Source organism: Mauremys mutica, unplaced genomic scaffold (genome assembly GCF_020497125.1).
Source record: "Mauremys mutica isolate MM-2020 ecotype Southern unplaced genomic scaffold, ASM2049712v1 Super-Scaffold_100316, whole genome shotgun sequence".
Lineage (NCBI taxonomy): Eukaryota > Metazoa > Chordata > Testudines > Geoemydidae > Mauremys > Mauremys mutica.
Genome location: NW_025423312.1, coordinates 157,165 through 182,428, shown reverse-complemented (window position 1 = coordinate 182,428; position 25,264 = coordinate 157,165). Strand labels below are relative to the sequence as shown.

General features: G+C 57.8%; 1 protein-coding gene across 3 annotated transcripts; it reads right to left on the bottom strand.

Moving 5' to 3' along the window:
- Positions 1-4,127: 4,127 nt before the first annotated feature.
- LOC123360839 (maestro heat-like repeat family member 5) lies at positions 4,128-24,862 on the bottom strand. 3 transcript variants are annotated; one of them, XR_006576073.1, is made up of 17 exons: positions 24,705-24,861; positions 23,245-23,603; positions 21,444-21,559; positions 19,925-20,074; positions 17,778-17,932; positions 13,241-13,367; positions 11,973-12,163; positions 11,415-11,552; positions 11,138-11,255; positions 10,463-10,606; positions 9,900-10,076; positions 9,018-9,173; positions 7,802-7,924; positions 7,320-7,422; positions 6,452-6,526; positions 5,383-5,611; positions 4,128-4,267 (listed from the first exon to the last, which is right to left on the bottom strand). XR_006576073.1 is itself a non-coding variant. In XM_045001272.1 (17 exons), the coding sequence occupies exons 1-16, from the start codon at positions 24,719-24,721 to the stop codon at positions 5,499-5,501; spliced, it is 2,262 nt and encodes a 753-aa protein (XP_044857207.1). In that variant the 5' UTR covers positions 24,722-24,862; the 3' UTR covers positions 4,128-4,275; positions 5,458-5,498. The 3 variants fall into 3 exon arrangements, 2 of the variants coding, with proteins under 2 accessions (XP_044857207.1, XP_044857206.1); XM_045001272.1 differs by having other exon boundaries at positions 4,128-4,275; positions 5,458-5,611; positions 24,705-24,862; XM_045001271.1 differs by having other exon boundaries at positions 5,458-5,611.
- Positions 24,863-25,264: the final 402 nt, after the last annotated feature.

The following is a 25,264-nucleotide window of genomic DNA, read 5'->3' as shown; positions in this document are numbered from 1 at the left end:
CACAAAGATGCATTTTGGCTGCGGGTGATCACTTCCACACCCTGAGCCACATAAAAAAATAATTCCCAATAAGCATGTCAGCGGGGAAGTCGTCCACCGCCCCCACTTGTCAATCGCTTTGTAAACCATCATCTTCTGTGTGCACCACGGCTAAAGGGACAAAACGCCTAGATCGTCTTCTTAACCCAAGCTCTGCCCTTGCGCCAGGCGACGGGTCAGGTTTTGGAAACACACTCGACTTAACCAGAGAATTTGTGTCCCTGTATCTTTCCATCCTGTTCCTACTCTGTCATGGATTTACCAGCCGTAATAGGCGTCAGCTCTATCTCTGCAGAGCCAACCCTCTCAAACCCTTTCAAGTAATCCTCAGGTGCCTCTGGGGTTTCTGTGCTGAGGACAGTGAATGAATGTGAACTGGCTGAGGCTTGTTTTTTCTCAGCTCAGGGCCCTGATTTCTCTGATGCTCTGGGTAGTTCCACTGATCACACTTCCTCAGGCTCTTCCTTGACTGGAGATTTGTAATGGGAATCACTAGGAGAGGAATGATCCTGGGGAAGTCAGTGCCCAGCCTCCCAACCCTGCTCCTTTGGCTTTGTTTAATGAACAGATGAAAGATAAGAGCATTGTACTCAATACGTTCAATGTTCATACAATCTCGGTGCACACTGGATTTGAAAAGTTGTCCTTCTTCATCCACGAGTGTCCATTTGAAATCAGAGGATTCATAATGCCCCATGGGCTACTTCCCTGTGATACACAGGGTCACACACATCGTGGTGAATAGGAAAGATGACTAAGTAATCACAGTGGGTTTCACCCCCGTGGGATCACCTGTAAGGATTTTTCCTTCCTTTAAAGAGGGCAGGACCCAAACCCCATTCAGAAGACGTGGGGAATCTTACAGTAAATTTTTCCCACCTGGTCCCCTTTGTAAAGCCCGTCTATGGGAGCTTCCCTTAGCACAAGAAAATAAGGCCACGCAGTGGTAACCACACAAACAAGACTTTATTTCCTATGGGGAAAAGGGCTAGGATAGGACAGAGAAGGGGCAGATTAACAAAAACTTTAACTCTGGAAATGCTCCACTCTCCCAAACAGTTACACCCAGGGGGTAATGTTGATGTTCTCTCTCTTCTCTTGCAAGGACAGTGGTGGATGGCTGCTGCTCTCTTGACATTGGACGTTAGGGATGGACTTCGATGCTGGACACAGGAACGGGTGAGTAGACCTAACTAAAACCCCTCCCTATCCCTCTTTGCGTCGTCTCTGCCTGGATGTTAGACCCTATCTACGCGGATTCAATCCGTGCGTGGGTGTGTGCTTCCCATCCCAAAATAATAGAGCACATGGCAAAAGGTCACCACATTCTTTTCCCAAGTCCAAGATGGCCACCTTATAGATAACGCAAAAGGTACATGCCTTTCTTCCCTTCTTTTACTAAAATTTGGCAGGGGCAACTAGCATTTTACAACCTGGAGACTGGATTTGACCAATCGGGGAATGAACGGGGACAGGGTGACCCATCTCGAAGGGGGTTGTGTATCCCCTCTGAGAACTCCTCCGTCTGTCCTCTACCAACTGAAGTGGGCGTCATCCCTGTAGGACCACCCCGAGAGGGGATTTGACCAAACATGGAAGTAAGGTAGCGGAGTGACCTGCCCGCAACAGGATCCCGTGGTCCATCTAAAAAGCCCTCACACCACCCTCTACCAATTGTCGATGGTTTCACTCCCACCTTGGGCCATCACAGAAGGAAACATGTACCAATCAGAACAGATATAGCCCGAAGGTCGAGGCCATGATTTCCGCAAAACACATCCTTGGAACGAGTCGGCTTCTTCCCCGCAGTGTTGGGTTGCAACTTCCAGGACGATGCTGCCAGTCACGCAAACATGGAGCTCCGGAGATCAGCGGCTTCTGGCCTAGGCCTTCGGGCACTACCTATTCTGATCGGTACGTTTCCCTTCTGGGATGGCCTAAGGGATGAGTGTGAAACCCTGATCGATTAGCAGAGGACGGTGGGGGGATTTCATGGAGGGGTGATGGGCCCCTCTTACGGGCAGGTCACCCCACCACGGCACTTATCCTGTCTGGTGAAATCCCCTCTCTGGTTGCTCCTAAGGGGATGAGGCCCACCCCAACTGGGGTGAGTTCTTGGAGGGGTTACATGACCCACTTCCGGATGGGTCACTCTGCCCCAGAACTTTCCCCCATTGCTCAGATCCATTCCTGAGGCAGATCGATGGAGATAAAACACCCCCAGATTGGTAGAGGAGTGGGAGGAGCTCTTAGAGGGGTCACATGCCACTCCTTGCTTCTGCTCACGTTTGCATCTTGACCCCGAAAGTCTTATGTCATGGGGTCACTCTCCTGGTGACAGACGAGGGATGCCTTAGGGATGAAGGGGCGAGGTCCCTTGGCTGGAACCAAATAACTGCCCTTAGCCTCAGTGTGGTTTGGCCTAATGGACACAGTCAAAATGGTTGCCCTCCCCCTCAGGGCTGTGTGGCCCAGAGACCAGAGTCTGTGCGGCCGCCCTCTCCGTCAGGGCTGTGGGGCCCAATGACCAGAGTCCGTGCGGCCGCCCTCCCCCTCAGGGCTGTGTGGCCCAGAGACCAGAGTCCGTGCGGCCGCCCTCCCACTCGGGGCTGTGGGGCCCAATGACCAGAGTCCGTGCGGCCGCCCTCTCCGTCGGGGCCGTGTGGCCCAGAGACCAGAGTCCGTGCGGCCGCCCTCTCCGTCGGGGCTGTGGGGCCCAGAGACCAGAGTCCGTGCGGCCGCCCTCTCCGGCGGGGCTGTGGGGCCCAGAGACCAGAGACCGTGCGGCCGCCCTCTCCGGCGGGGCTGTGGGGCCCAACGACCAGAGTCCATGCGGCAGCCCTCTCCGGCGGGGCTGTGGGGCCCAGAGACCAGAGTCCGTGCGGCCGCCCTCTCCGGCGGGGCTGTGGGGCCCAGAGACCAGAGTCCGTGCAGCCGCCCTCTCCGTCAGGGCTGTGTGGCCCAACGACCAGAGTCCGTGCGGCCGCCCTCTCCGGCGGGGCTGTGGGGCCCAACGACCAGAGTCCGTGCGGACGCCCTCTCCAGCGGGGCCGTGTGGCCCAGAGACCAGAGTCCGTGCGGCCGCCCTCTCCGTCGGGGCTATGGGACCCAACGACCAGAGTCCGTGCGGCCGCCCTCTCCATCGGGGCTGTGTGGCCCAATGACCAGAGTCCGTGCGGCCGCCCTCTCCGTCGGGGCTGTGTGGCCCAACGACCAGAGTCCGTGCGGCTGCCCTCTCCGTCGGGGCTGTGTGGCCCAACGACCAGAGTCCGTGCGGCCGCCCTCTCCATCGGGGCTGTGGGGCCCAATGACCAGAGTCCGTGCGGCCGCCCTCTCCGTCGGGGCTGTGGGGCCCAATGACCAGAGTCCGTGCGGCCGCCCTCTCCAGCGGGGCTGTGGGGCCCAACGACCAGAGTCCGTGCGGCCGCCCTCTCCGTCGGGGCTGTGGGGCCCAATGACCAGAGTCCGTGCGGCCGCCCTCTCCGTCGGGGCTGTGGGGCCCAATGACCAGAGTCCGTGCGGCCGCCCTCTCCGTCGGGGCTGTGGGGCCAGAGACCAGAGTCCGTGCGGCCGCCCTCTCCGGCTGTGCAGTCTAGTGGCACATTGGGGAGGTGGGCTGCCACCCAAGGATGGATGGTGGCCAGGGTAGGGGGACCCGGACCCTTGTTACTCTTCCCCGGGTCCTAGCCCAGGGCCTTGTCCGTGGCCAGTGTGTTCTGCCTTGAGTTAGTGGGTATCCAGCCAGAACATCTGACGTCACTCAGCATGACGGTGGCTAGTTCTCCCAGGTTTCTTCCTACAAGATATCTCTAGGCCATGGGCTGGGGGTCTCTGGGCTCCCGGCGTGGGAATCTCCCAGAGACTCCGAGCTCCCTTGCACGTCTGCAGGCACCTGGGGATGGGGTTGGGTCTCAGCACCTCGGGGCTCTGCAGTCAGGGGCTTCAGCTGCTTCTGGAATGGAGCCTACAATGTGCATCCTCCATTTTCGGCATCTGCCTAGACTGAGCTGAGCTGCTCCCTGTCACACTGGTGCTCCAGTTGTAGCATGTGCGGCAGGGCTGGGGAGGGGCTTGGCTTCCACCGCCTAGACTGTGAGGTTATGTGTGCCTGGTGCACCCCGGCACATCCTGCTCTGCCTCTTCGCTCTCCTCCTTCCCATGCAGCAGCTGCTTTGCCGTCTCCCAAGAGGTGTGATCAGTGGTGGGCTCAGTTGGCTCCTGTTAGCCTCTAGATGTTTGTAAGAGGGAGAAAGGGCAGGAACACAATTCAGAAGAACAAAACCTTCAAGCAGGGTAGTTTTCCACAGCACAAAACCACCGCACTTTGCTAACGCTCCTTTGTAACTTCCCTGAGAGCTGGCATTGCGTAAAGAGAGCACCCAACCTCCCACAACCTCCGCTACCCTGTGGGCTGGCAATGGATAGAGGGAGTCTGGGAGACTTTCTCCTCTCTCTGCCTGGCTCTGATGACTGAGGGAATCACATGCGAGAAGCTCTGTGAATGTAGGGCTCTGTGCAGTGCGGAGAGATGTCAGACATGGAGCCCAAAGGTGGGGTGGTCCTGACTCTGCAGTAACTTCATTACAGTGAGAGAGATTTCAGAGCTCAGCTACAGGGTTCTGCCCTGTAACCGTGTGTGGGGCTGGGGCAGAAGTGGGGCAGTGATGCACTCATGAAAGGAGTAGGGCTAAGGGGGGCCCCGTGGTACAGCCACTAAAGCCCCTGTGTGCTGCGTTCCAGCCGGGCCAGCTCTGCCTGGCTAGGGTGGGGCGAGGCGGCTCCACGCGCTGCCGTTCCTCTCCCCCCCGCAGCCGCAACGCCGCAATGAGCACCATGCCGGGAGCCTCTATCCTGGGAGGTAGCTCAGTGGTTTGAGCATTGGCCTGATAAACCCAGGGTTGAGAGTTCAACCCCTGAGGGGGCCATTTGGGGATTTAGTTGGGGATCGGTCCTGTGTTGAGAAGGGGGTTGGACTAGATGACCTCCTGAGGTCCCTTCCAACCCTGCTAGTGATAGTCTATGAGCTGCTCTTGCCTGTAGGCTCCGCCCCCTACAGCTCCTGTTGGCTGCGAATCGTTAATCCTGCCCCTAGCTCCTCCTCGCTCCATCCCTCGGCTCGACCTCCACTAGGCCCCACCACCCCTGCTCCAGCCACTGGGCCAAACCGTCCATGCTCTGGTGTCTGACACCAGCGATATGTAGGAGTCGTTCACCTCACTGCTTTCCATGCGTATGGCCCTGAGTTTGTCAGCTCTGGGTTTCATCTGCCATTGTGCTGCCCCGTCACATGGCTTTATTAGATCCCTTTCAACTTCTTCAAAGTCTTCTCTACGCCTCACTGACCTACACAATTGTCTGTCATCTGCCAATATCCACCTCGTTGTTCAGTCCCTGTTCCAAAGACGCTGTTGTACGTACCATAGCAGGACAAAGAGGTCTTCTGTGTCGGTCCCGGTTCCCTAGTCGAATGCGGAACCCGACACGAGATTTCCAAGCTTCTGCAGCCATTTGTAATATCTATTGAGGATGTGCCCTGTGGTGCTGTCAGATGTCAAAGGCACTTCCTGAAAAGCTGAAACAAAGAGGAAACGGGTTGAAAGCCCCATGGTGCTGATGTGACTGGTGCCTAGGAAACCTCCCCTTCAGATGGCCATTGCCACATGCTATTAGCTACCCAAGAGTCTGCGGGCAAGAAACAGCCACTCAGCTACTCCCAAAATAGCCCTGGACAGAGAGGAGACCCCATTCCGTGCGTAACTTCCCCCTCCCCCAGCATACGCACGTCCACACGCTAAAACACAGGCAGGTGGGGGCAACTCTGCTTGGGATGGAACAGAAAAGTGACAGCAGCAGAGGTGTTAAATGATCCAACATTTACGCACAGATCTGCAGAGAGATTTAGACTCCTAATGTCTACTGAAATCCTGTGTGGCCCTGTGCCTTCATTCCTTAAGAGGTCACAGAGAAAGATGTTTCCAATGTGCACTCAGGGGATTTCCTGTGAGTTGATAACCAAGTTCTGAGTGGTTCCCTGGCCTGAAATCTCTCCATTACAGGGAGGGCAAGTGATGAATCTTTCCCTACAGAGGGTAATTGTCATCCTCATCATCGCCCTTAATAATAACAACAGCCCTTTTCAATTCTGTCAGGCCTTCCTTTAGAGACGTTCTGACCTCTATGAAGACAGTCTCCCCAAACAGCTCTAAGGCTACGTCTATTCTAGGAGCTAGGGATGGAATTCCCCTGCTCCCGTACACATATTGTGGCACCTCGATGAAAGCTCATGTGACCATCCTTCTTCCTTAAACACTGTCCTTAGACAGAGAGGGACACATTCCAACCTGTGTTCAGGCCCTGTGCTGCACCCCTGTACTTCCCACAGAGGCACAAACACACAGAGGTATTTCCTTACCTTCATACAGGCGGGAGATGCCATCTTCAGTCACTGTTTCAGACAACAAGTCACAGTAATGGTGGATAGTATTTCCTAGACAGACAATGAATCTCATTACTTTTCAAATCCTTTGCTGAAAACTGCGAAAGATGCAGCCATTCTCCCAAGACAGCCCTTGGGAAATTAAATACATTCCTTACACCTGTTCCCAAAGCACATTAGATAAAGCATCAGAAGCCTAGAAGTCACTCAGAGACTGATTTCCAAAGGAGATTGAATTCACATCATGCTGGTTTCCCCTAGGCGCAGCCAAAGAGTTGTTGTGGGCAGGGGAAGTTGGTGCGGTCAATAGAGCTAAGTTGCTCCCTTCATCTTGGAAGACATGTTAATTTTTTCTCTCTCTCTATCACACACACACACATACACCCACCCACACAGAGGGCCGGCTTTAGGCAGCGCGGGGCCCAATTCAAACAGTTTCGATGGGGCCCCGGCAAGGATGACAAAAAAACAACCACAACAACCACATATATAAAAAAACACGTGGGGCTTGTACTCACTGGGTGGCGCTCTGGGTCTTTGGCAGCACTTTGGCAGTGGGTCCTTCACTCGCTCCAGGTCTTCGGCGGCACTGAAGGACCCACTGCCGAAGTGCCGCCGAAGACCCAGAGCGCCGCTAGTTGAGTAAAAATTAAAAAGACGCCTCTAGCCAGGGAAGGGATCCTCACTGGGTGCAGGGCCCTCTTAGGCGCACCCCTCCCCCCCCCCCCCCCACACACACTTACTTTCAGGATTCTGGTGCTGTCGGAGGGAACAGAGCAGCAGTCTAGAAAAGGGCTTTGAAGGAAGCAGTTCAAGAAAGCTCAAGTGAAGTTGCTCTGCTTACCAATGAACAGGGCTGCAGAATGTCTGATTGTTGTCTGTGAGCTTTCCAGGTACTCTAAGGCCTGGAACAGGAATTTGGGGATGTGGCTCTTGTTGTTCTGCATCTAGGAAGAAAGGAGGAAGAAACGCACAATATACAAATGACATGTTCTTCCCACAGCGACTAGTCCAGGGAAGCCAAAGCATAGAGCCAGGGCATGGCAACAGCCAGTATGAGCCCATGCGCCACAGCAGCACCTCTCTGGAGTTACTATTGTGTTCTCCAGAACCTCAGCTTTCATTTTCAAAGACAAACGTTTGCAGGTCTGACAGTTGAGGAGAAAATGTTCAAAAATGTGAAGGGATTGTAACTCCTGCAGAAATGAACCAACAGAGAGCCTGGAATAGAGTCCTGCCACCCGACGGAAGCAGATGGATACTCAGGGTGTGGGGTTAAAAAGGTCTCCCTCAAGTCCACTCTCAAGGCACAAGGAATTGACCTACCAAGCACTTCCAGGCACACTTCATGAGCTGTGTGGAGCCATCCCAGGCCATGCTGCGGAACAGCATCTTCAAATGAGCCCACCTGAGAAACACTGCGCAGCGGAAGAGCGTCAGTTTGCATCGCTGCAAGAGAAGGTGAGACCAAGAGGATTCTCACTGAGAGAGGGACAGTCTGGGGGACATGGAGCCTTCCCCGTCCCTTGTTCTCCTGCTTTTCCTGCTAGTGGAGGAGATTCCTGTCATTTGTTGTACACAGGAGTGTGCTCAGGAGAGGGAATTGGCTGGAGCGAGCCAGAGCCGTCCTGTCTTTGGATGGTTTGGAGTGGTTGACCAGGGCCCTGCGCTTTGGGGGGCCCCGCACTTCAGGGGGACGCAGGACGTGGGCCATGAAGGGGCCAGGAGCAGGACTCCCGGTCCCACTATGCTATGCCCCACCTTGCCAGCTCCCAGCGTCCTTCGGGAAATGAGGGGGTGGGGGTTTGGGGGGAGGGGAGGAATAGGGATGGGGCAGGGGGCGGAGCAGGGGTGAGAAGAGGTGGGGTGGCACTTGGGGGAAGGGATGGAGTGGGGCTGGGGCTTAGGACAGAGTAGGGGGTGTTGTCCCAGGCCCTGCGCCCCTCTATGGACGGCCCTGGAAAGATTCATAAGAGATCTCCACAGCTCAGTCCTTAGGCGCAAAGAGACTGCATGAGAGCGTGAGTCAGCTTGGGGATCCCAAAGAGTCGGACCAAAGGGGCCCCAGATCAGGCTTCCCTCCACATCCCAGCTGGCCCAACGAAAGAGGGCAACGTCCGGTGAATTCTGGGAAGCTGGGACCTGGAGAAGTTCTCTCAGGAGCTCCAGGGAAGAAGTCAGGGCAGCTGCACCCACTTTCCAGAAGGCTGTGGGCAGATATCAGCTCCCTGAAGCGAAGGGCACTTACAGATCTGTGCTCCCTTTTCTCTTGCTGCCTCTTGTTGTGAACCTTTGGATGCAGCAACCCAAAGGCCTGAGGCCTGTCTTTGCAGGAGAGGGTCAGGGCTCTTTCCCAGAAGAAGGCTTTTCTTCCCAATTGTGCTGTGTGCTGTGAGAATGGATGAGGCACTGGGCTCCAGCATGGAGTGAAGCAGGGAGGAGAAGACTCTGCTTGGGCAAGGGGCTCTGGCCATTAATGGAGTGGGGACCCCAGGGGATTCTGGCTCTTTGCTCTTCAGGAAATAATGACCGTGGCACTTACCAGTGTCACACTCTCATCCCGGTCTTCAAGGTGCAGCAGGAGCGGGAGCAAGCAGTGGATCATTTCCTGCTGCATGATGGGTTTGTCTGGGTCCTTCACGCTGCTCACCACGTTGCCAAGCAGTAAAATGGCAGCGGAGCGCACACTGCCCCTCTCCTGGCAATGACACACAGGGAGTGGGGAAGCCCGGTTAAAGCCAGGCAGGATCAGAGCATAACGCGACAGAGTCATAATCCGCACGCTGCTCTGGATCCCCTGTGATAACTGACTTGGCTCGCAGGAGCTGTGAGGCCACCAGGCCAGCGCCATAGACATCTTGTGCAGAACAGGGCCTGAGACGCTGTGCAGGGCTGTGCAGCCCCATGGTGTCCTAGGCACAATGTTTGTCTGGAGAGCACAGAATCCTAGACCCCTAGAAGATGAGGGGAGAGGGAGGGAAGGCTGCTGGAGACCGGTCTGGGGAAGGGGAGGAGCAGCTGCTGGAGCCTTTCAGGGAGGTGCTGCTACAAAACACAGCAGTTCTTTTGCTCCTCGGTGCCCCTGAGAGCCGGGCCATTCCCGACCCACCTCTTTCCTGCTGGGAATCTCCACCTCTTTGGGGGCCGGTGTTCTCCAGACAGCTGGTCGTCTGCCCAGAGCCAGGCCCCTCTCCCCCAGGCCAGGCGGCAGCAGGGGCTGGGAGCATGGCGCTGAGGTGTGCGGAGAAGAGCTCTGACAGGGAGGTGGCTGAGCAGGAGATTCCCCACCCATGGCAGGGGCACCCCTTGGAGGCTCCATGGCAGGGCTGAGGGGTGGGAGACAAGAGGATGGGGAGAGAGAGACAAGGGCACCAGAGACAGGTGGAGGAGGGGAATGGGGTTCTCCTGTGTTTCCCAGCCTTACGTCATCAATGAAGGGGCGAAGGCTGACTGCAATGTCCTGGGAGATGGATCCAAGCCCCTCCCCATTCAGGAGGTAGATGATGTGTCCAGCTTGATGCATGGCCCCCATGACACGCACTCCGTCCTTGTCACAGAACATGTCCATGATCGCTGGCAGCTGGGCCCGTAACGATTGCACCTGCAGCAATGGAGAAGGCAGCTCATTACTATCCTGGATGACAGCCTGGGGCATATGCTGGCCCATCCCACTCCCACCTATGAGACACCACGGCTGGCATAGCCGCCCAACGGGGCACAAAGTCATTCTCCAGTCACTCTCTGCAAGCTGCTCACTGTAACCTTTCTCTTTGCTCACCCGCCTCCCCCATTGCATCACATCTGCAATCAGGGGTCAGCTCATGGGAGCAGGGACCACGTCGTGCCTTGATTTGCTCAGTAAAGCACCTCCAACATTCGAGTGCTGTGCGTTAAACAACAAGGCTTGTGTGGGGATCTCGCTCTCATTGCTGAGCTATTTGATAGACATCGGCTTCCTCGGTCCCCCGGGCAATCCACGCCTCTCACCTTTTCTGGCTGGAGCACAATACTGCCAAGGCCTCGCAGACTGAGCCGACATACAATGGGATTTTTATCTTGGGTCCATTCCATGAGCTGCGCCTGGAGCTCTGATTTTGTCATTATTGTCTCAATAGAAGGACTCTGGAGAAACTGGAAAGAGCCAAATCAACATCGGGTTGAGGAGCAGAGGTCTTCCTGTGGGGTCTGTTCCCTGGACACTCATCTTTACCAAAAGGCCACTTACTCCCATACAACGTCTCTGGTGTGTAGGGAGCCAGGTGCTGCTCTTTCAGTTGGTTCATTCCCAGAACTTAGACTAATGCACAAGTCACAAATAAACCCCCAGGGAAAGGGGAATCTCCAGGCCCCACTGAGTGCCATGGAGCGACCCCTGGAGCAGAAGAAAAGCAGAACCCCAGGAAAAGGTGAGGAGAGAAGCATGGCCTTGGGGCACTGGAGAAACATCTCCTCTTGTCACATGATCCCACCTAGGCACATCCAGCCAGGAGCGATCTCACCCTGTCTCTCCCTCCCATTCTGTGCCATGCCCCACCACCATCCATGTGCGGAGAGGAGCTAGCTGGCTGTAGGCTGCTGAGCTGCTGACAATGTGCCCAGAGCTTACTGGCCTCAGCTGCTCTCCAGAAAGCCCACTTGTGCCTGTCAACTAAAGAATCTCACCTCAGTGCAGAAAGTCATGGCGATATTTCTCTGCTGCTCCTCCTTCTCCCTTTGAACAGTGGTGACGGCCTCTCTGAAGACGGCAGGGAGCTGAGGGTTCTCAAACTCTATCATGGCTCTGGAACATGGAGCAGAAAGTCCCTTGTGGTTATCAAGGGGGAGAGAGAGTTCCTCTCTAGTTGCTGGGCTGAGATGGCAGCCTGGAACAGAGGAACATTTCACACGGAAATCCCATTCCCAAGAGAGACCCACTGAAGAGGAATCTTTGGGCTCCTACCTTGCAATCAGGCCAACACCTTGCGAATAGTAATATCGTGAAGATATCATGTCCCAACCCTGCTGAAATTGGATGCTGGCAAATTCCTTCCAGTATCCGGGCATGGAAAAAAGAGTCTTCACAGCCTCCACCGATGTGCTAAAGACAAAAAATACCAGTGTCAGGCAATGAAATCAGCCCCATGCATGGCAAAGCTGCACACGCCCTGGCACACACAGCATGGACAGCAGGAGCTAGCCTCCCCGAGGATAGATCCAGTGTGATATCATGGTGCTTCCCTGCCCAATGGGCCCTGTCGACACTGCAGTTTCATTGAGTTTGTAACCAGTTAGTGACACTGTAGCTTCTGAAGATGGTTGGTGTCATCACTCAATGCGGTTGAATACTTGATTCTTTACTGTGACAGGTAACAGGACTCAAGCGGGCATGTGGGGCCAGATCCTTAGTTGGTGTAAGCGAGCCTGGGCTAACTATAGCACCCGAACTAATGATGGCCATGAACAGCCCACATGTGATTAGCAGAACAAATCTGTTCTTCCTTTTCCTTTCAGTCATTACCTTAGGGGGTTGAGGCATCTGGATCCCTCCTCGGGGCTGGATGTCGTGCTGGCCATGTAGGTCCCTGGCAAGTGCAGATCCATCACATACTGCACTTGCCTGACGCAGAGGATGAGCATCTGGGGATACATTTCCAGGATGGCTTCTCGGTATCCCCATAGGAAAAGGACCTCGTAAATGGTCCTCATTGCCTGGAGGGGGGAAAGAATTTCACTCCACTATCCCAATCTGCCACCTGCCCCCATTGCCATTCGCTATTGTCCTTTTCTCGGGTCTCATTTCCTCCCCAGCCTATTACAAAAGAGGATTGGCTCCTGAGAGGGGAGGAGACATTTGGAGGGTCCTGAAACTTCCCCCATTCCTGGAACGGAAGCAGGATGGAGCCCTACGGAATGGTCAGAAGAGTCTGGATGATGTTATTCCCCATTATTTCGCTAAATGGTGCAGACTCTGTGCTTTGGGTTTCCAGCCATGACTGGACGGGCTGAAACCATCCTGAGGAGATCTGTTCTCATAGCCCCAGTGTTTCTGGCCCAGTCAAAAGTACCGGACATCTCATGATCCCGTGCTGGGAAGATTTCTAGTCACAATTTAGAGAGCCAGAAACCTGGATACTTCCAAGAGACACCCAAACTGCACCTGCTCACTAAAGAGCCACCTAGAGCAGCAGCAAACAGAGCCAGGGTACCAGCAGATAAACCGCTTCAGATCAGTAACTTTTCCTGGGCGAAGCTTTATTTATACCTCTTTGGTTTGCTAGGAGGTGGCCAGGACACACCAAGGCCTGGTCTGCATTACAGAGTTATGTCAACGCAAGGCCCCTCACCCAGCATCACCCTAACTATGGAATTTCCTTCCCATCGGCAGAACTGCCCCTTGGTGCCAAAGTCATAACTCCACCTCCACAAGTGGCAGAGAGTCCAGGTCGATGCAGTTAGGTCGATACAGTGTCAGTGTAGACACAACGTCGCGTACGTCAACTGGCTTTCAGGAGCCTTCCCACAATGCCCCACCCTGACCGTACAATCGAGACGAGCGCTTCTGGTGAGGACGGGCACTGCCGACACAAGCAGCAAAGTGCAGACACACACAAGGGGTGGAATTGCTGTGGCGGCTGTATGCCGAGGTAACGCAGGTCGGCTTCATTGTGTAGTGGAGCCGTGGCCTGAAGCTAAGAAGGGGTGAAGCTCCCCCCCACACACACACACAGATGCACCATCCTCCCCGCGGTGGCGGGTTCTCAAAGTGACATCTCAAATCTCACTTACAGCCAGGGACACATTGCCGCTCTTCTCCTCCCGGCATCTCTGCTGGAGCTTGTCCAGCAGCTGCCGCAGCACCTCCCTGGGGAGCTGTGGTTCTTCCCCCAAGGCCTTCCACAGCTCAATGGCACATCTGCAGATTCAGAAAGAGAAGTCAGACCTTCCCTGCTTGGCCACCTCTTGCCCTCCCCAGGGAGAGGCTTGGAAAGGCTTGGAAAGGGCAGGAAAGGCGTCTGTGAGAGGAGACACCGATTGGTGCAGGGAGGCCGAGGCAGGGCAAGTCCCGTCAGAGAAGGTTGTATTTATTCCTTTCCCCGAATGGGTTATTGTTCCTGAAGCTAGCACCGCTGTTTCCAGGACAGTGACCATGATCTGACCACAGAGTGACCAGCACAGTGTGACCACCAGACTGTGCAACATTCTGCTCTGTTACGCTAGGCTCAGTCCCGAGGAACTTGCCTGACCTCACTGGAGTTACTCTGGCTATTTGGGGGTGTAACTGAGACCCAGCATTTGGCCAAGTGTCTCTTAGCAGCTGAATCCTACTGCAGTGTGGTGGACGGGATCAGACACTGACTCAGAACATGCCCTGATAGGAGAGGATTCAGGAGCTTGGAAGGGGAGATTGTACTGCCCAGTGTGACAGAGCTGGAAGGAAACTAGTACTGAAATCCCCTTCCTCTCTTCTCTCCATTCTTGCTGATCTAAGCACTGCTGGTCCCCCCAGGCATCCGCACAGGAAGACTGCAGACAGATCCAAAAGGCTTCCAGTCATTTGACTTCCAAGTTTGGTGAGGAAGGTCGGACATGGTGGTCAAGCCCTGGGGACACTGAGAACTAGGTTGGACAAACCAAGAGCAAATGGCCTGGATTTAAGGTCTTCAGGACGCTTGACTGAAATTCTGTGCCAACGCTGCCGAGTTTCTATAGCTTCTGAGCACAGACCCTGGAAAGCACTGGGGCTGCGTCAAGGAATTCAAATCTGAAAGGTTTACAAATCAAACATTCAAATCAATATGAAAACCAACACTGTATTCCTCTGGTAACGGAACTGGGTAAGAAATTCAGTTTCTTTCATGCTGCTCTTCAATTCTCTCTCCCATGTGACACAGATTTGTCTATGGTCAGTGCAGAACTGCATTGCAGAGGATGCTGAGGAAAGACGGAGTTTTGACCTCTGGCAAGGGTCCAGTTGGGCTTCACGGCCCCTAGGCACATGCAGTGGTGAGCTCCAGCCGGTTCGCACGAACCGGTTGTTAAATTTAGAAGCCTTTTTAAAACCGGTTGTTCCAGGACAACCAGGTTCTAAAAAGTTTTTAAATTTAACAAAGCTCGGGCAGCTGTCCACCCGGCCCCAGCCCCAGCTCACCTCCCCCTCTCCCCTGAACGCTCCTCCCTCCTTCTCCTCCCCCTCCCCTGCTTCCCGCCAATCAGATGTTCGCGGGAAGCCTGAAACGAGGAGCAGGCAGGTAAGCCGGGTGGGGCGGACGGCACGTGTGGCCCAGTCCAGCTCCACTTTGAGCGGCTCCCCCTGGCCCCAGCCAAGCTCCCCAGCCCGGTCTGGTCCCGGCTGAGCGGCTCCAACACGGCCCAGCTCGGGACCCGCAGCACCGGCGCCGGTGCCGGTGCCGGCCTGGGGAGTCGGGACCCACGGCTCCGGCCCCGCTGCCGGCCGAGCGGCTCCAGCCCGACCCGGCCCGGAGAGTCGGGTCCTGCGGCTCCAGCTGAGCAGCTCGGCCCCGGCCCGGCCCGGGGAGTCGGGCCCCGCGGTTCCGGCCGAGCGGCTCGGCCCCGGCGCCGGCCCAGGGAGTCGGGCCCCGCGGTTCCGGCCGAGCGGCTCGGCCCCGGCGCCGGCCCGGGGAGTCGGGTCCCGCGGCTGCAGCCGAGCAGCTCCGGCTCCGGTACCAGCCCGGGGAGTCGGGCCCCGCGGTTCCGGCCGAGCGGCTCCAGCCCCGGTGCCAGCCCAGGGCGTCGGGTCCCGCGGTTCTGGCCGAGCGGCTCTGGCCCCGGTGCCGGCCCGGGGAGTCGGGCCCCGCTGCCGGCCGAGCGGCTCCAGCCAGACCCGGCCTGGAGAGTCGGGCCCCGCGGTTCCGGTCGAGCGGCTCCAGCCCCGGTGCCAGCCCGGGGAGTCGGGCCCCGCGGTTCTGGCCGAGCGGCTCGGCCCCGGTGCCGGCCCGGGGAGTCGGGTCCCGCGGTTCTGGCCGAGCGGCTCCAGCCCCGGTGCCAGCCCAGGGCGTCGGGTCCCGCGGTTCTGGCCGAGCAGCTCCGGCTCCGGTGCCAGCCCGGGGAGTCGGGCCCCACGGCTCCGGCCCCGCTGCCGGGCGAGCGGCTCCAGCCCCGGTGCCAGCCCAGGGCGTCGGGTCCCGCGGTTCTGGCCGAGCGGCTCTGGCCCCGGCGCCGGCCCGGGGAGTCGGGTCCCGCGGCTCCAGCCGAGCAGCTCCGGCTCCGGTGCCAGCCCGGGGAGTTGGGCCCCACGGCTCCGGCCCCGCTGCCGGGCGAGCGGCTCCAGCCCCGGTGCCAGCCCAGGGCGTCAGGTCCCGCAGTTCTGGCCGAGCGGCTCCAGCCCGACCCGGCCCGGAGAGTCGGGTCCTGCGGCTCCAGCTGAGCAGCTCGGCCCCGGCCCGGCCCGGGGAGTCGGGCCCCGCGGTTCCGGCCGAGCGGCTCGGCCCCGGCGCCGGCCCAGGGAGTCGGGCCCCGCGGTTCCGGCCGAGCGGCTCGGCCCCGGCGCCGGCCCGGGGAGTCTGGTCCCGCGGCTGCAGCCGAGCAGCTCCGGCTCCGGTACCAGCCCGGGGAGTCGGGCCCCGCGGTTCCGGCCGAGCGGCTCCAGCCCCGGTGCCAGCCCAGGGCGTCGGGTCCCGCGGTTCTGGTCGAGCGGCTCTGGCCCCGGTGCCGGCCCGGGGAGTCGGGCCCCGCTGCCGGCCGAGCGGCTCCAGCCAGACCCGGCCTGGAGAGTCGGGCCCCGCGGTTCCGGTCGAGCGGCTCCAGCCCCGGTGCCAGCCCGGGGAGTCGGGCCCCGCGGTTCTGGCCGAGCGGCTCGGCTCGGCCCCGGTGCCGGCCCGGGGAGTCGGGTCCCGCGGTTCTGGCCGAGCGGCTCCAGCCCCAGCCCCGGTGCCAGCCCAGGGCGTCGGGGCCCGCGGTTCTGGCCGAGCAGCTCCGGCTCCGGTGCCAGCCCGGGGAGTCGGGCCCCACGGCTCCGGCCCCGCTGCCGGGCGAGCGGCTCCAGCCCCGGTGCCAGCCCAGGGCGTCGGGTCCCGCGGTTCTGGCCGAGCGGCTCTGGCCCCGGCGCCGGCCCGGGGAGTCGGGTCCCGCGGCTCCAGCCGAGCGGCTCCGGCCCCGGTGCCAGCCCGGGGAGTCGGGCCCCGCGGCGCCGGTTGTGGTCCTGGCGGAGTGGACCCGGTCCGGCTCCAGGCAGTGTGGTAAGGGGGCAGGGAGGGGGTGGGTTGTGGGGGGTTGGATAGGGGTCAGGGCGGTCAGAGGGCAGGGAACAGGGTGAATGAATAGGGGCAAAGGTCCCGGGGAGCAGTCAGGAAAGAGCAGGGGTTGGATGAGGTGGTGGGGGCACTCAGGGACAGAGAGAAGGGGTGGTTGGATGGGGTAGGGGTCCTGGGGGGCCATCGAGAATGAGAGGTGGGGTTGGGTGGGTGGCAAGGGGCAGTCAGGGGACAGGGAAGGGGGGGATGGGTCAGAGGTCCTGGGGGGGTGTCAAGGAACATGAGGGATTGGATGGGGCACGACCCCCCCGGGGGGGGAGGAGGGAACTGGTTGTTAATATTTTGGCAGCTCATCACTGGGCACATGGGGACTGTGTTATAAACACCTCAGCTGGATGGCTCTGCAAAGTGATCGGCAATAACAGCAGGACTCAGAGTTCACAACGTATTGAGATGAAAAGAGGCACTCACCCCTCTCAGAGCTGTTATTGCCGGCTGTCTGCAGACTCAGGCAGGCTGCACTGCATTTACGCTATGGTCACGTGTGGATCATTTATTTAGTTTGCAACAATTAGGTCTTGAACTTTCTGTCTTAAGAGATTTACCTCTGCTGTGCAGCGCCATAAGGATGAGTGTGTTTTTTCACCACTTCCTCAGCCATGGAATAACTAGGGATCTGACTGCAGGTAACAATCCTGCACTGGTCCCCAGGGGACGGACAGATGGACCTCATGGGCCTTTTCCATCTCTGCCTTCTCTCACACAATAGGGAGCAGCCAGACCTCATGACCCAGGGATGTGGAGTGAGCCCCAAAGTCATTTATTGGCCCTGTACTGGATGGGAGAGGAAGTGGGGTGACCCATAGAAATCAGGACAGTGCTGGAATTCTCCAGAAAACTGGCACGTCTCCATCCTGGGGAGTGCAGGAGGGGGGTTGGCTCCTCAGTGGTTGGGCCTGGGCATCTCCTCTTAGTGAGCATGGACAGCTCTCTGCACAGCAGGAAACTCCCTCCAACTGTGTGAGCCCGACGGACCCTTCCCAGACTGTGGCCTGTCAGTAGGAGCAGGAAGAGAAATAATGGCCTGAGGTGATAACAGAGCAGCTCCCTACCTGTCCGAGGACAGCGTGTGCGCCACACAGCTCAGAACCACGTCCTGGGGGTGGGGACGAGCCAGCAAGGCTGTGGCCCTCAGTGCTGCTTTTCTGGCTCTGAGATCACAGACGTTATCCAGCCAGGTTAAGATACGTCCCACGACGTCTCCAACCTGGAAGAATGCCAGAAAGCTGAGGGATGGCTTTATCCATGAGTGGCCTTCTCCCAGGTAACCCCTCCTGGCAGCCCTGCAAGCCGCCTCTCACCTCGGTTGCCCATCTTGGCTCCTCCATAATGTCAAGAAAGAGGCTTTGACAAGTCCAGGAACCCCAGCCTTCCTGAGGTCTGGTTTAGTACCTTAAAGCTCAGAAACACACACAAAAGCCTTCCCCCAAACCTTACCGTGGGCACAGCCCAAACTCCCCTGCTGTCCCAGGGCCTTCCCTGCCTTAGCAAACTGCTCTCAGCCCTGCTCTCAAGGGCTTCCCTGCAGGAGCCTTTCCTCCATCTCTGCAACTTCCTGCTGATCTCTCTAGCACAATCAGTTCCTCCAGGCCCGTGCTTCTCAAGCCAGTTTCCATTGTGGGCCCCATATGTGTTGTGTGGGGCACGTCCAATACCCCCTGTTTGGCCCTGAGGATGTCCCAGGTAGAGAAGCGCTGCTCCAGACCCAGCTGGTTCCACTGATGTACCCCAGAGCCCATCCCAGAGATGGCAGGCAGGGCTAGTTGGACGGGGCTAGCCAGCTCCAGGCCCCAGCCCTAAGGAGAACCTCTACACTGCGGGATGTTAAAACCTGCCGTAACCAATCTCAAAGCCGGGTCTCTAACCTCGGGCTCAGGCTATGGCACTGGGAACAGCAGTGCAGACCTGGAGACTTGGGCTGGAGCCCAGGCTCTGAAGCCCCCTCCTCCCCAGGCTTCAGAGCTCCAGTTCCAGCCCAAGCCCCGAAGAGGCTGCGTTGCCGTTTGGCCCCACAGTGCCAGCCCTGGGAGCCCACGTCCATAGGGCCAGGCTTTCCGGCTCCTGCTGCAGAGTTTGCAGCACAAGGTAGACAGACCCGAAAGGGACAAGCCGCCCCCTCGGGCTCTTCCATGAGGAATTGGTCATTGCTCTTTCCTCTCTCGAACAAGGAGCAGGAGCTACAACCCGGGTGGCTGGATTCTGGTGCCCTGTTCTGCTAGCAGGAGTTAGAGCCCTGCACAAATCAATCTGCTGATTGGGGGCCATTTGTTAACTTCCCGCTGGGACCTGCTGGAAACAGGGAACTCGGCCAGAGACAGGGACGACCTGCAGGAAAGCCCAGGAACAGGCAGGTTTGGGGAGGAAGCTCAGGCTGAGGATTCTGTTCGTTTATTAGTTTCTGAGTTTCCAGGAAAGCCAAAGCCCAGGAAGGGAATAAGTCTGCACTTGGGCGCCATGGGCAGGCGGTATCTGGGGAAGGGCAGGAATGTCACCTATTTCCAGGCCGAGCGATTGAAGGCAACGTTTAAAGGACTGCAGGGAATGTGAACCCTGATTCCTTTCTGGATAACCCCACCTGCGCAGGCTTGGGCAACTCAAGGAGCTCTCTGGGCTTCAGTTTCCCCAGGTGTCAAACGGGTTGAATTCCTACCTCCCAGGAGGGCGGTGGAGCTTCATTAATCAGGGGGAATAATGACTCTGAGAGCCTCCTACCCAGGGGATGTAGAAATGAAATCTGCCAGAAACCTCCCTAGGCCAGTCTAACTCACGGGGGAGGCACTGAGATCCTGTGGGGATGGGCAGCAGGATCAGAGCTTGGGAGAGACAGAGAGAAAAGTGCAAAGCCAAATTCCTCCTGATCCTTCAGCTGGAAAAACAAGGCCCCACAGCATGTCTGAGGAAACCAGTGTGGAGGCCCATGGGCCGACTAGGTAAGTGCTGCGCTGCCAGGGCCGGGGCTATCGCTCCCCTTCAGTGGGGCTGGGCTGTCCTCAGGGACGTGTCAGAGCTCCAGCGGGCAGAGAACACGTCAAACACCGGACGCCGCGGATCCCCGCGGCCAAGCGATGAAGGGAAAGGGGCTCAGCCAACCCTCACAGCACCATGCCCGTGTGTCCCAGGAACGGTTTCCTAGGAGAGGAAATTCTCCCCTCCCCCTCTCTGCGCAGCATCCCCCTGCCCCACGGCGGGAGTCTCTTACTCTCTCCATCTTGTCTCCGTGTAGAGATACGATGGTCCTCAGCTCTTCCTCGGCGGCTTGAAATCGCTCCAGGGTGGGTGTCGTCAGACCCTTCACGGCTCTCATCAGCAGGGCTTGGAGCTGGGCTGAGGGAAGCTGCTCCCCGGGGGTCTGCAATGAACAGGGACAGAGCCTGTCGGGACTGAGTATTTCCATTGCTCAGCTGCCCTGGAACAGTCTGTCCCGGCGGGAGGCTGGCAGCGCCCAGTGAGCGTGGAGACTCCGGCTGAGCCCTTTTCTTGACAAACCTCAACAGGTGCCGAGGTTTCCTCGGTCTTTCATACGCTTCCCCCTCCCCCTCTGCCTGAGAAGAGATGGGAGCCTCTCAGCCGGTGCTGGGACCCCAAGGGCACCCCATTTCCTCCCTCTCTAGTCCCTCCCCCCAGGAAGCCCAGCTTTTGCTGAGAAAGCCTCATTGGCCTGCAAAGCCCAGTCAAGTTGCTTGTTGAGTGCAGCCGAGGGGTCACTGCAGAACCTGCCCCATGTCCCATCCCACCCCGAGCGCCGGAGCAGATTGGCTCAGCAACTCTAGCAGCCCACAGTGTCTGCGAGGAAAGGACTGAGAACAGGGCCCAAACGGAAATGCCTCTTCCTTCCCCACCCTGCAGCGTGTGGTGCTGCCACAAAACAGGCAGGAATCGCCGGCAGGACAGAAAGTAGCTTCGACTGAAGGAGCAAGTCTGCCTGGCTGAGGAGAACCCCAAACTGTGGGCCTCTGGGGCCAGCCCCCCGTGGGTCAGAACTCACTGGGCACAATGTTACTGCAGGGGGGCTGGTTCCAGGGTCACCTAAACCTAGGGCCTGGGGTGCTGGAGGCCTTTGCCCTGGTGTCTCAGGCACCTCCTGAGTGTTACTGCAGCTGGCCTGCGTGGCTGGATTAGCCCCGTCTGTCCTGGACGCCAGCAGCTGAGGATGCAGTAGAGCACACCAGAGCGACACACTCGCATAGATACTCCTGGCACAGGGGATCCAACCTGGGATTTCTGGAGTTTAGTGCAGGAGCCTCTCCCGCAGGAGCTAAAACCCAACCGGCTGTTAGCTAAGGCTCTAGAGCAGACACCTTTTCTCTCTGTCTCTAAGTGGTCCTGGTGCCGCTAGACGGGCCAGAACACCCCACCCAGCAGGTGTGTGGGTTACCCCTACAAGTACAGGGAGGGGCCTGGTAGGATTTTCAGCAGTGCCTGTGTCCCATGGAGAGTGCATCAGAATCAGGCACCTGAGTCAGGCACTTCTGCGAATCCCACTAAGCACCTCTGAACTTCTTGAGGTGCCTGAACCCCTTTGTCAACTTAGGCCTTGTTCAAGCAACCCAGAGAAACTCGTAAAGACTGGCTGGAGTCGATCACACTTGAAGAGTGTTTCTATTCAGCTCCCTGAGCAAGGGGCAGGTAGGTCTCCTGTCAGAGATCCCAGCTCCGGGAGATATTAATACACCCAGCAGGGGAGGCTTTCCAATAGCACAGTCACAAAGCGTCATTACCATGGTCATATGGGAGGTGCTTGGTAATGAGGGGGTGGGAGTGCGCTCTTCTTCCTGCTCTTCTGGGCTCCCTTTTTCCCACTTCCCCTGCGACTCCGACGCCTCCTTCTTCGTCCCTGGAGCAGAAAGAAACATTCGTAACATTTCCCTTTTCCATGTAGTATCCCTGGTTTACAGAGGATGGAAGTCGGGCCCAGAGCCCTGAAGCCACTTGCCCAGGGTCAGACTGAAGGTTGTTGGCAGCTAAGCAGAGAACTCCGATCTCATGGCTCTTACCTGGGGGCTTTTACCACACGAGGCTTCCTCGACCTAGGGGCCAGGTTCTTTGCCATGGTGTTTTCTACTCGTCCCCTCCCCTTGCACACCTTCCCTGTCAGTGATGGGCAACGGGCCTCATTTGCATTTAACCCCCCAAGAAGTAATGGCTCAGCTCTGCTACGGTTCCCAGCTGGGACCTGCTGACACCTCTGGAGCATTTTACTGATGAAATGGACCCGATCCAGGAGACAAGAAATGATTTCCTACAACGTCCAGCCTCTCTGTTCTCCTTACAGCCCGGAGCAATGTTAGTATTCCTCACCGCACAGCGCCAGACCCCCAGAGGGGGGTGACCTGACACACTCAGCTCTCCCCACCTCAGAGATGGACCTCAGCCACCCTTGCCAAAAGGATCTGGCACTAAATGGATTCCAGAGTCTGAGGTACCCATCAGGGCCGGCTCCAGGCACCAGCCGAGCAAGCTGGTGCTTGGGGCGGCAGATTCCAAGGGGTGGCAGTCCGTCCAATCCCATTTGGGGGGGGGGGCTTTGCTGCTTCCGCCGCCTCGGCAGGTTTTTTTCTTTTTGGTTTGCTGCTCCGGCGGCAGCGGAGAGGAGGGGAGCTGCTGGGAGCGGTGCCAGGTCTGCAGCAAGCACGGCACGGCAGCCCGCCCACCGGAGCGGCGTGGAGCCCTCCCAGCAGGCGGCGCGAGCACCCCGCCTAAGGAAGCCCTGGCCGCCCCCCTTGTCTCCACCCCCCGCGCTAGCTGGAGTGTGCACTCCGCTGCCCGGGGGCTGCAGGGCTCGGAGTCCCCCTGCACCCGCGCTCCCGTCGCAGTTTTTTATTTTTTCTTCCCTTCGGTGCTCCGGCCGGCTGGGCGGTTTGTTTCACGCCCCCCCCCCCCCGCGTCGCTCCGACCGGCCAGCAGGTTTCCTGCTGCCCCGTCCTTTGCTGCTACGGCCGGCAGGTTTGTTCACCCCCCTTCACTGCTCCGGCCGGCTGGGCGGTTTGTTTCACGCCCCCCCCCCCTTGTCGCTCCGACCGGCAGGTTTGTTTCGTGCCCCCCCCTTCCCTGCTCCAGCCAGCAGGTTTGATTCATCCCTCCCCCCGCCCCCTTCATCACTCCGACCGGCCGGCAGGTTTCCCACCCACCCCCTTTGCTGCTCCGGCCGGCAGCTTGGTTTCCTGCCCCCCCCCCACTTCGCTGCTCCGGCCGGCCGGTTTGTTTTGAGCCCTCCCTTGTTGCTCCGACCGGCCGGCAGGTTTCCTGACCCCCCCTTTGATGCTCCGGCCGGCTGGCTGGCAGGTTGGTTTCCCCCCTTTGCTGTTTCCGCTGGCTGGCAGGTTTGTCCCCCCCACCCCATCGCCACTTCGGCCCCTGCACAATTTTTTTTTTTTTTTGCTTGGGGTGGCAAAAAAGCCAGAGCCAGCCCTGGTACCCATCGCTGTCCCGTGAGAAGGCCCTGATGTGTAAGGCTCGTAGGGTGACTGGTGTGAGTATTCCTCACATGCTCCTCGCTAACCATGTGGATTGAATCCTCACCTGTAGGATCCGGTTCAACTTTCCCTGTATCCTCCTGCAGCTTCACCTCCTCTGACTCCACCTGGTTCTCAGCTGCTATCTTCTTCCGGGACAAGTGCCTCCACCTTCTTTGTGAGGAAATTGTTCTCTCCTCATCCCTGTCTGCCATCGAGGTGTCATGTTGGCTACAGACACAGAGTCTTTTCATGCCTGACAGGATGGACCATGAACATTTCCTTCTCTGGGGCTTCTCTGGCAAGGCCTGTTCTTGCTGGCTAAAGTCAGAGCATGCCCCCATTGCTACAGGTTGGACAAGCACTTTGTGCACATGGATCTCTCTGTGCTCCCTAGAGGCGCGTCTTTGGAAAAAGGAACGAAGCCTGGAATAGTAAGAAGGAGGAAATGGTTTTTTTCTGTCATTCTCTAAAGGAAGGGAATTAGTTTGCCCAGGATTCACAGGTCCAGGAGACAGGTCTTTTGAAGCCATCTGCTCCTCTAATAGCCAGGACTGGTTCATACAACCGAGAACATAAGCAACCCAAGACTGCCCATCCTGGGTCCAACCAAAGGTCCATCTAGCCCATTATCCTGTGTTCAGACAGTAGCCAGTGCCCCCAGAGGGAATGAACAATACACCTACATTAGACAATCATTACATGAGACAAAAGGTTTCTATTCACAACGGGAAGGCAAGGAGTGCATTGGGGCAACTCCAGAGGAAATACTATTTATGGAGATATCAGTCTAAATTCTACACCAGTTTTGTTATCTTCCCTTTAGGTGATACCCTGGAAATTCACCCCCACTCGTCTGCTGAAAGATAAAACAGTGGAAATCTGCCTCCAGAGAAGGTGAAAGGCTGGCGCAGGAGGGAGCTGAAAGATTCCGACGTTCAAATCAAAACGGAACGTTGAGACCTGACTGTTGCAACCCTGGCCCCCACCAGTCCCTAGGACGTGGGTGGCCGACCTGAGCCTGAGAAGGAGCCAGAATTTACCAATGAACATTGCCAAAGAGCCACAGTAATATGTCAGCAGCCCCCCATCCGCTACCGCCCCAGCCCCCAGCATCTCCCTCCCACCGGCAACCCCCCCAATCAGCGCCTCCCCCTCCCTCCCCACTCCTTCTGCCCGCCGCAATCAGCTGTTTCACAGTGAGCAGGAGGCTGTGGTGGGGAGGGGGGAGGAGCGAGGGCATGGCAGGCTCGGGGGAAGGGGCAGGGGCCTTGGGGGAAAGGGTGGGGTGGTGGCAGGAGCTGGGGCAGAGCAGGGGGTTGAGCAGTGAGCACCCCACAGCATATTGGAAAGTTAGCATCTGTAGCTCCAGCCTGGGAGTCAGCGCCTATGCAAGGAGCCACATAGTAACCTCTGAAGAGCCACATGTGACTCCGGAGTCACAGGTTGGCCCCCCCTGGGCTAGGAGAAGGAGGCACCAACCTGCCATGTGCGCTCTAAGGAGCAGGAAAAGAATCTTGGAATTACCTTCTGTAAAAACTCATCTTCTTTCGAACACCTGTGGAAATAGCTGATTCAAGAAGTTGTTGAGAGATGGCTAGTACGCGTCTATCAGCAGCTCCTTGGGTCACCAGCCGTTGTCAACCAAGCCAGTTGGCAGACTGAAGGCAGGGCAAGAATGCTGAAGCAGAACATTCTTTGCAGTTGGGATACGTGACATCACAATAAACTTAACCATAAACACCCCTGGACACCCACCCAGAGAGACATGGACACAGAAGAGTTCGTAACATTAACAACACTCACCAGAAATCTCTAGGAATTTTGATTTTGGGAAGGGGGATTATAGACACCAATTGCACGGGTGCTCTGGGCATGGAGCACCCACAAGGAAAAAATTAGTGGGTGCTTAGCACCCACTGGCAGCCAAGCTCTGCCCTGCCTGCAGTGCATCTCGCCCGCCAGTGGCCCTAGTGAGCAACTCCTCCCGCTCCCTCCCAGCACTTCCTGCCCACCACAAAACAGCTCTCTCATGGAATTCAGGATGCTCCAGGAGGGTCGGGGTGGAGGGGGACATGGTACACTTG

Excerpts from the sequence above, each read along its gene's own strand:
- LOC123360839 (XM_045001272.1), bottom strand. Across the intron at positions 17,933-19,924 it reads ACGGAGACAAGATGGAGAGA|GTTGGAGACGTCGTGGGACG; the intron begins GTAAGAGACTCC and ends GCATTCTTCCAG. Across the intron at positions 9,174-9,899 it reads TTCGCCCCTTCATTGATGAC|GAGAGGGGCAGTGTGCGCTC; the intron begins GTAAGGCTGGGA and ends TGTCATTGCCAG.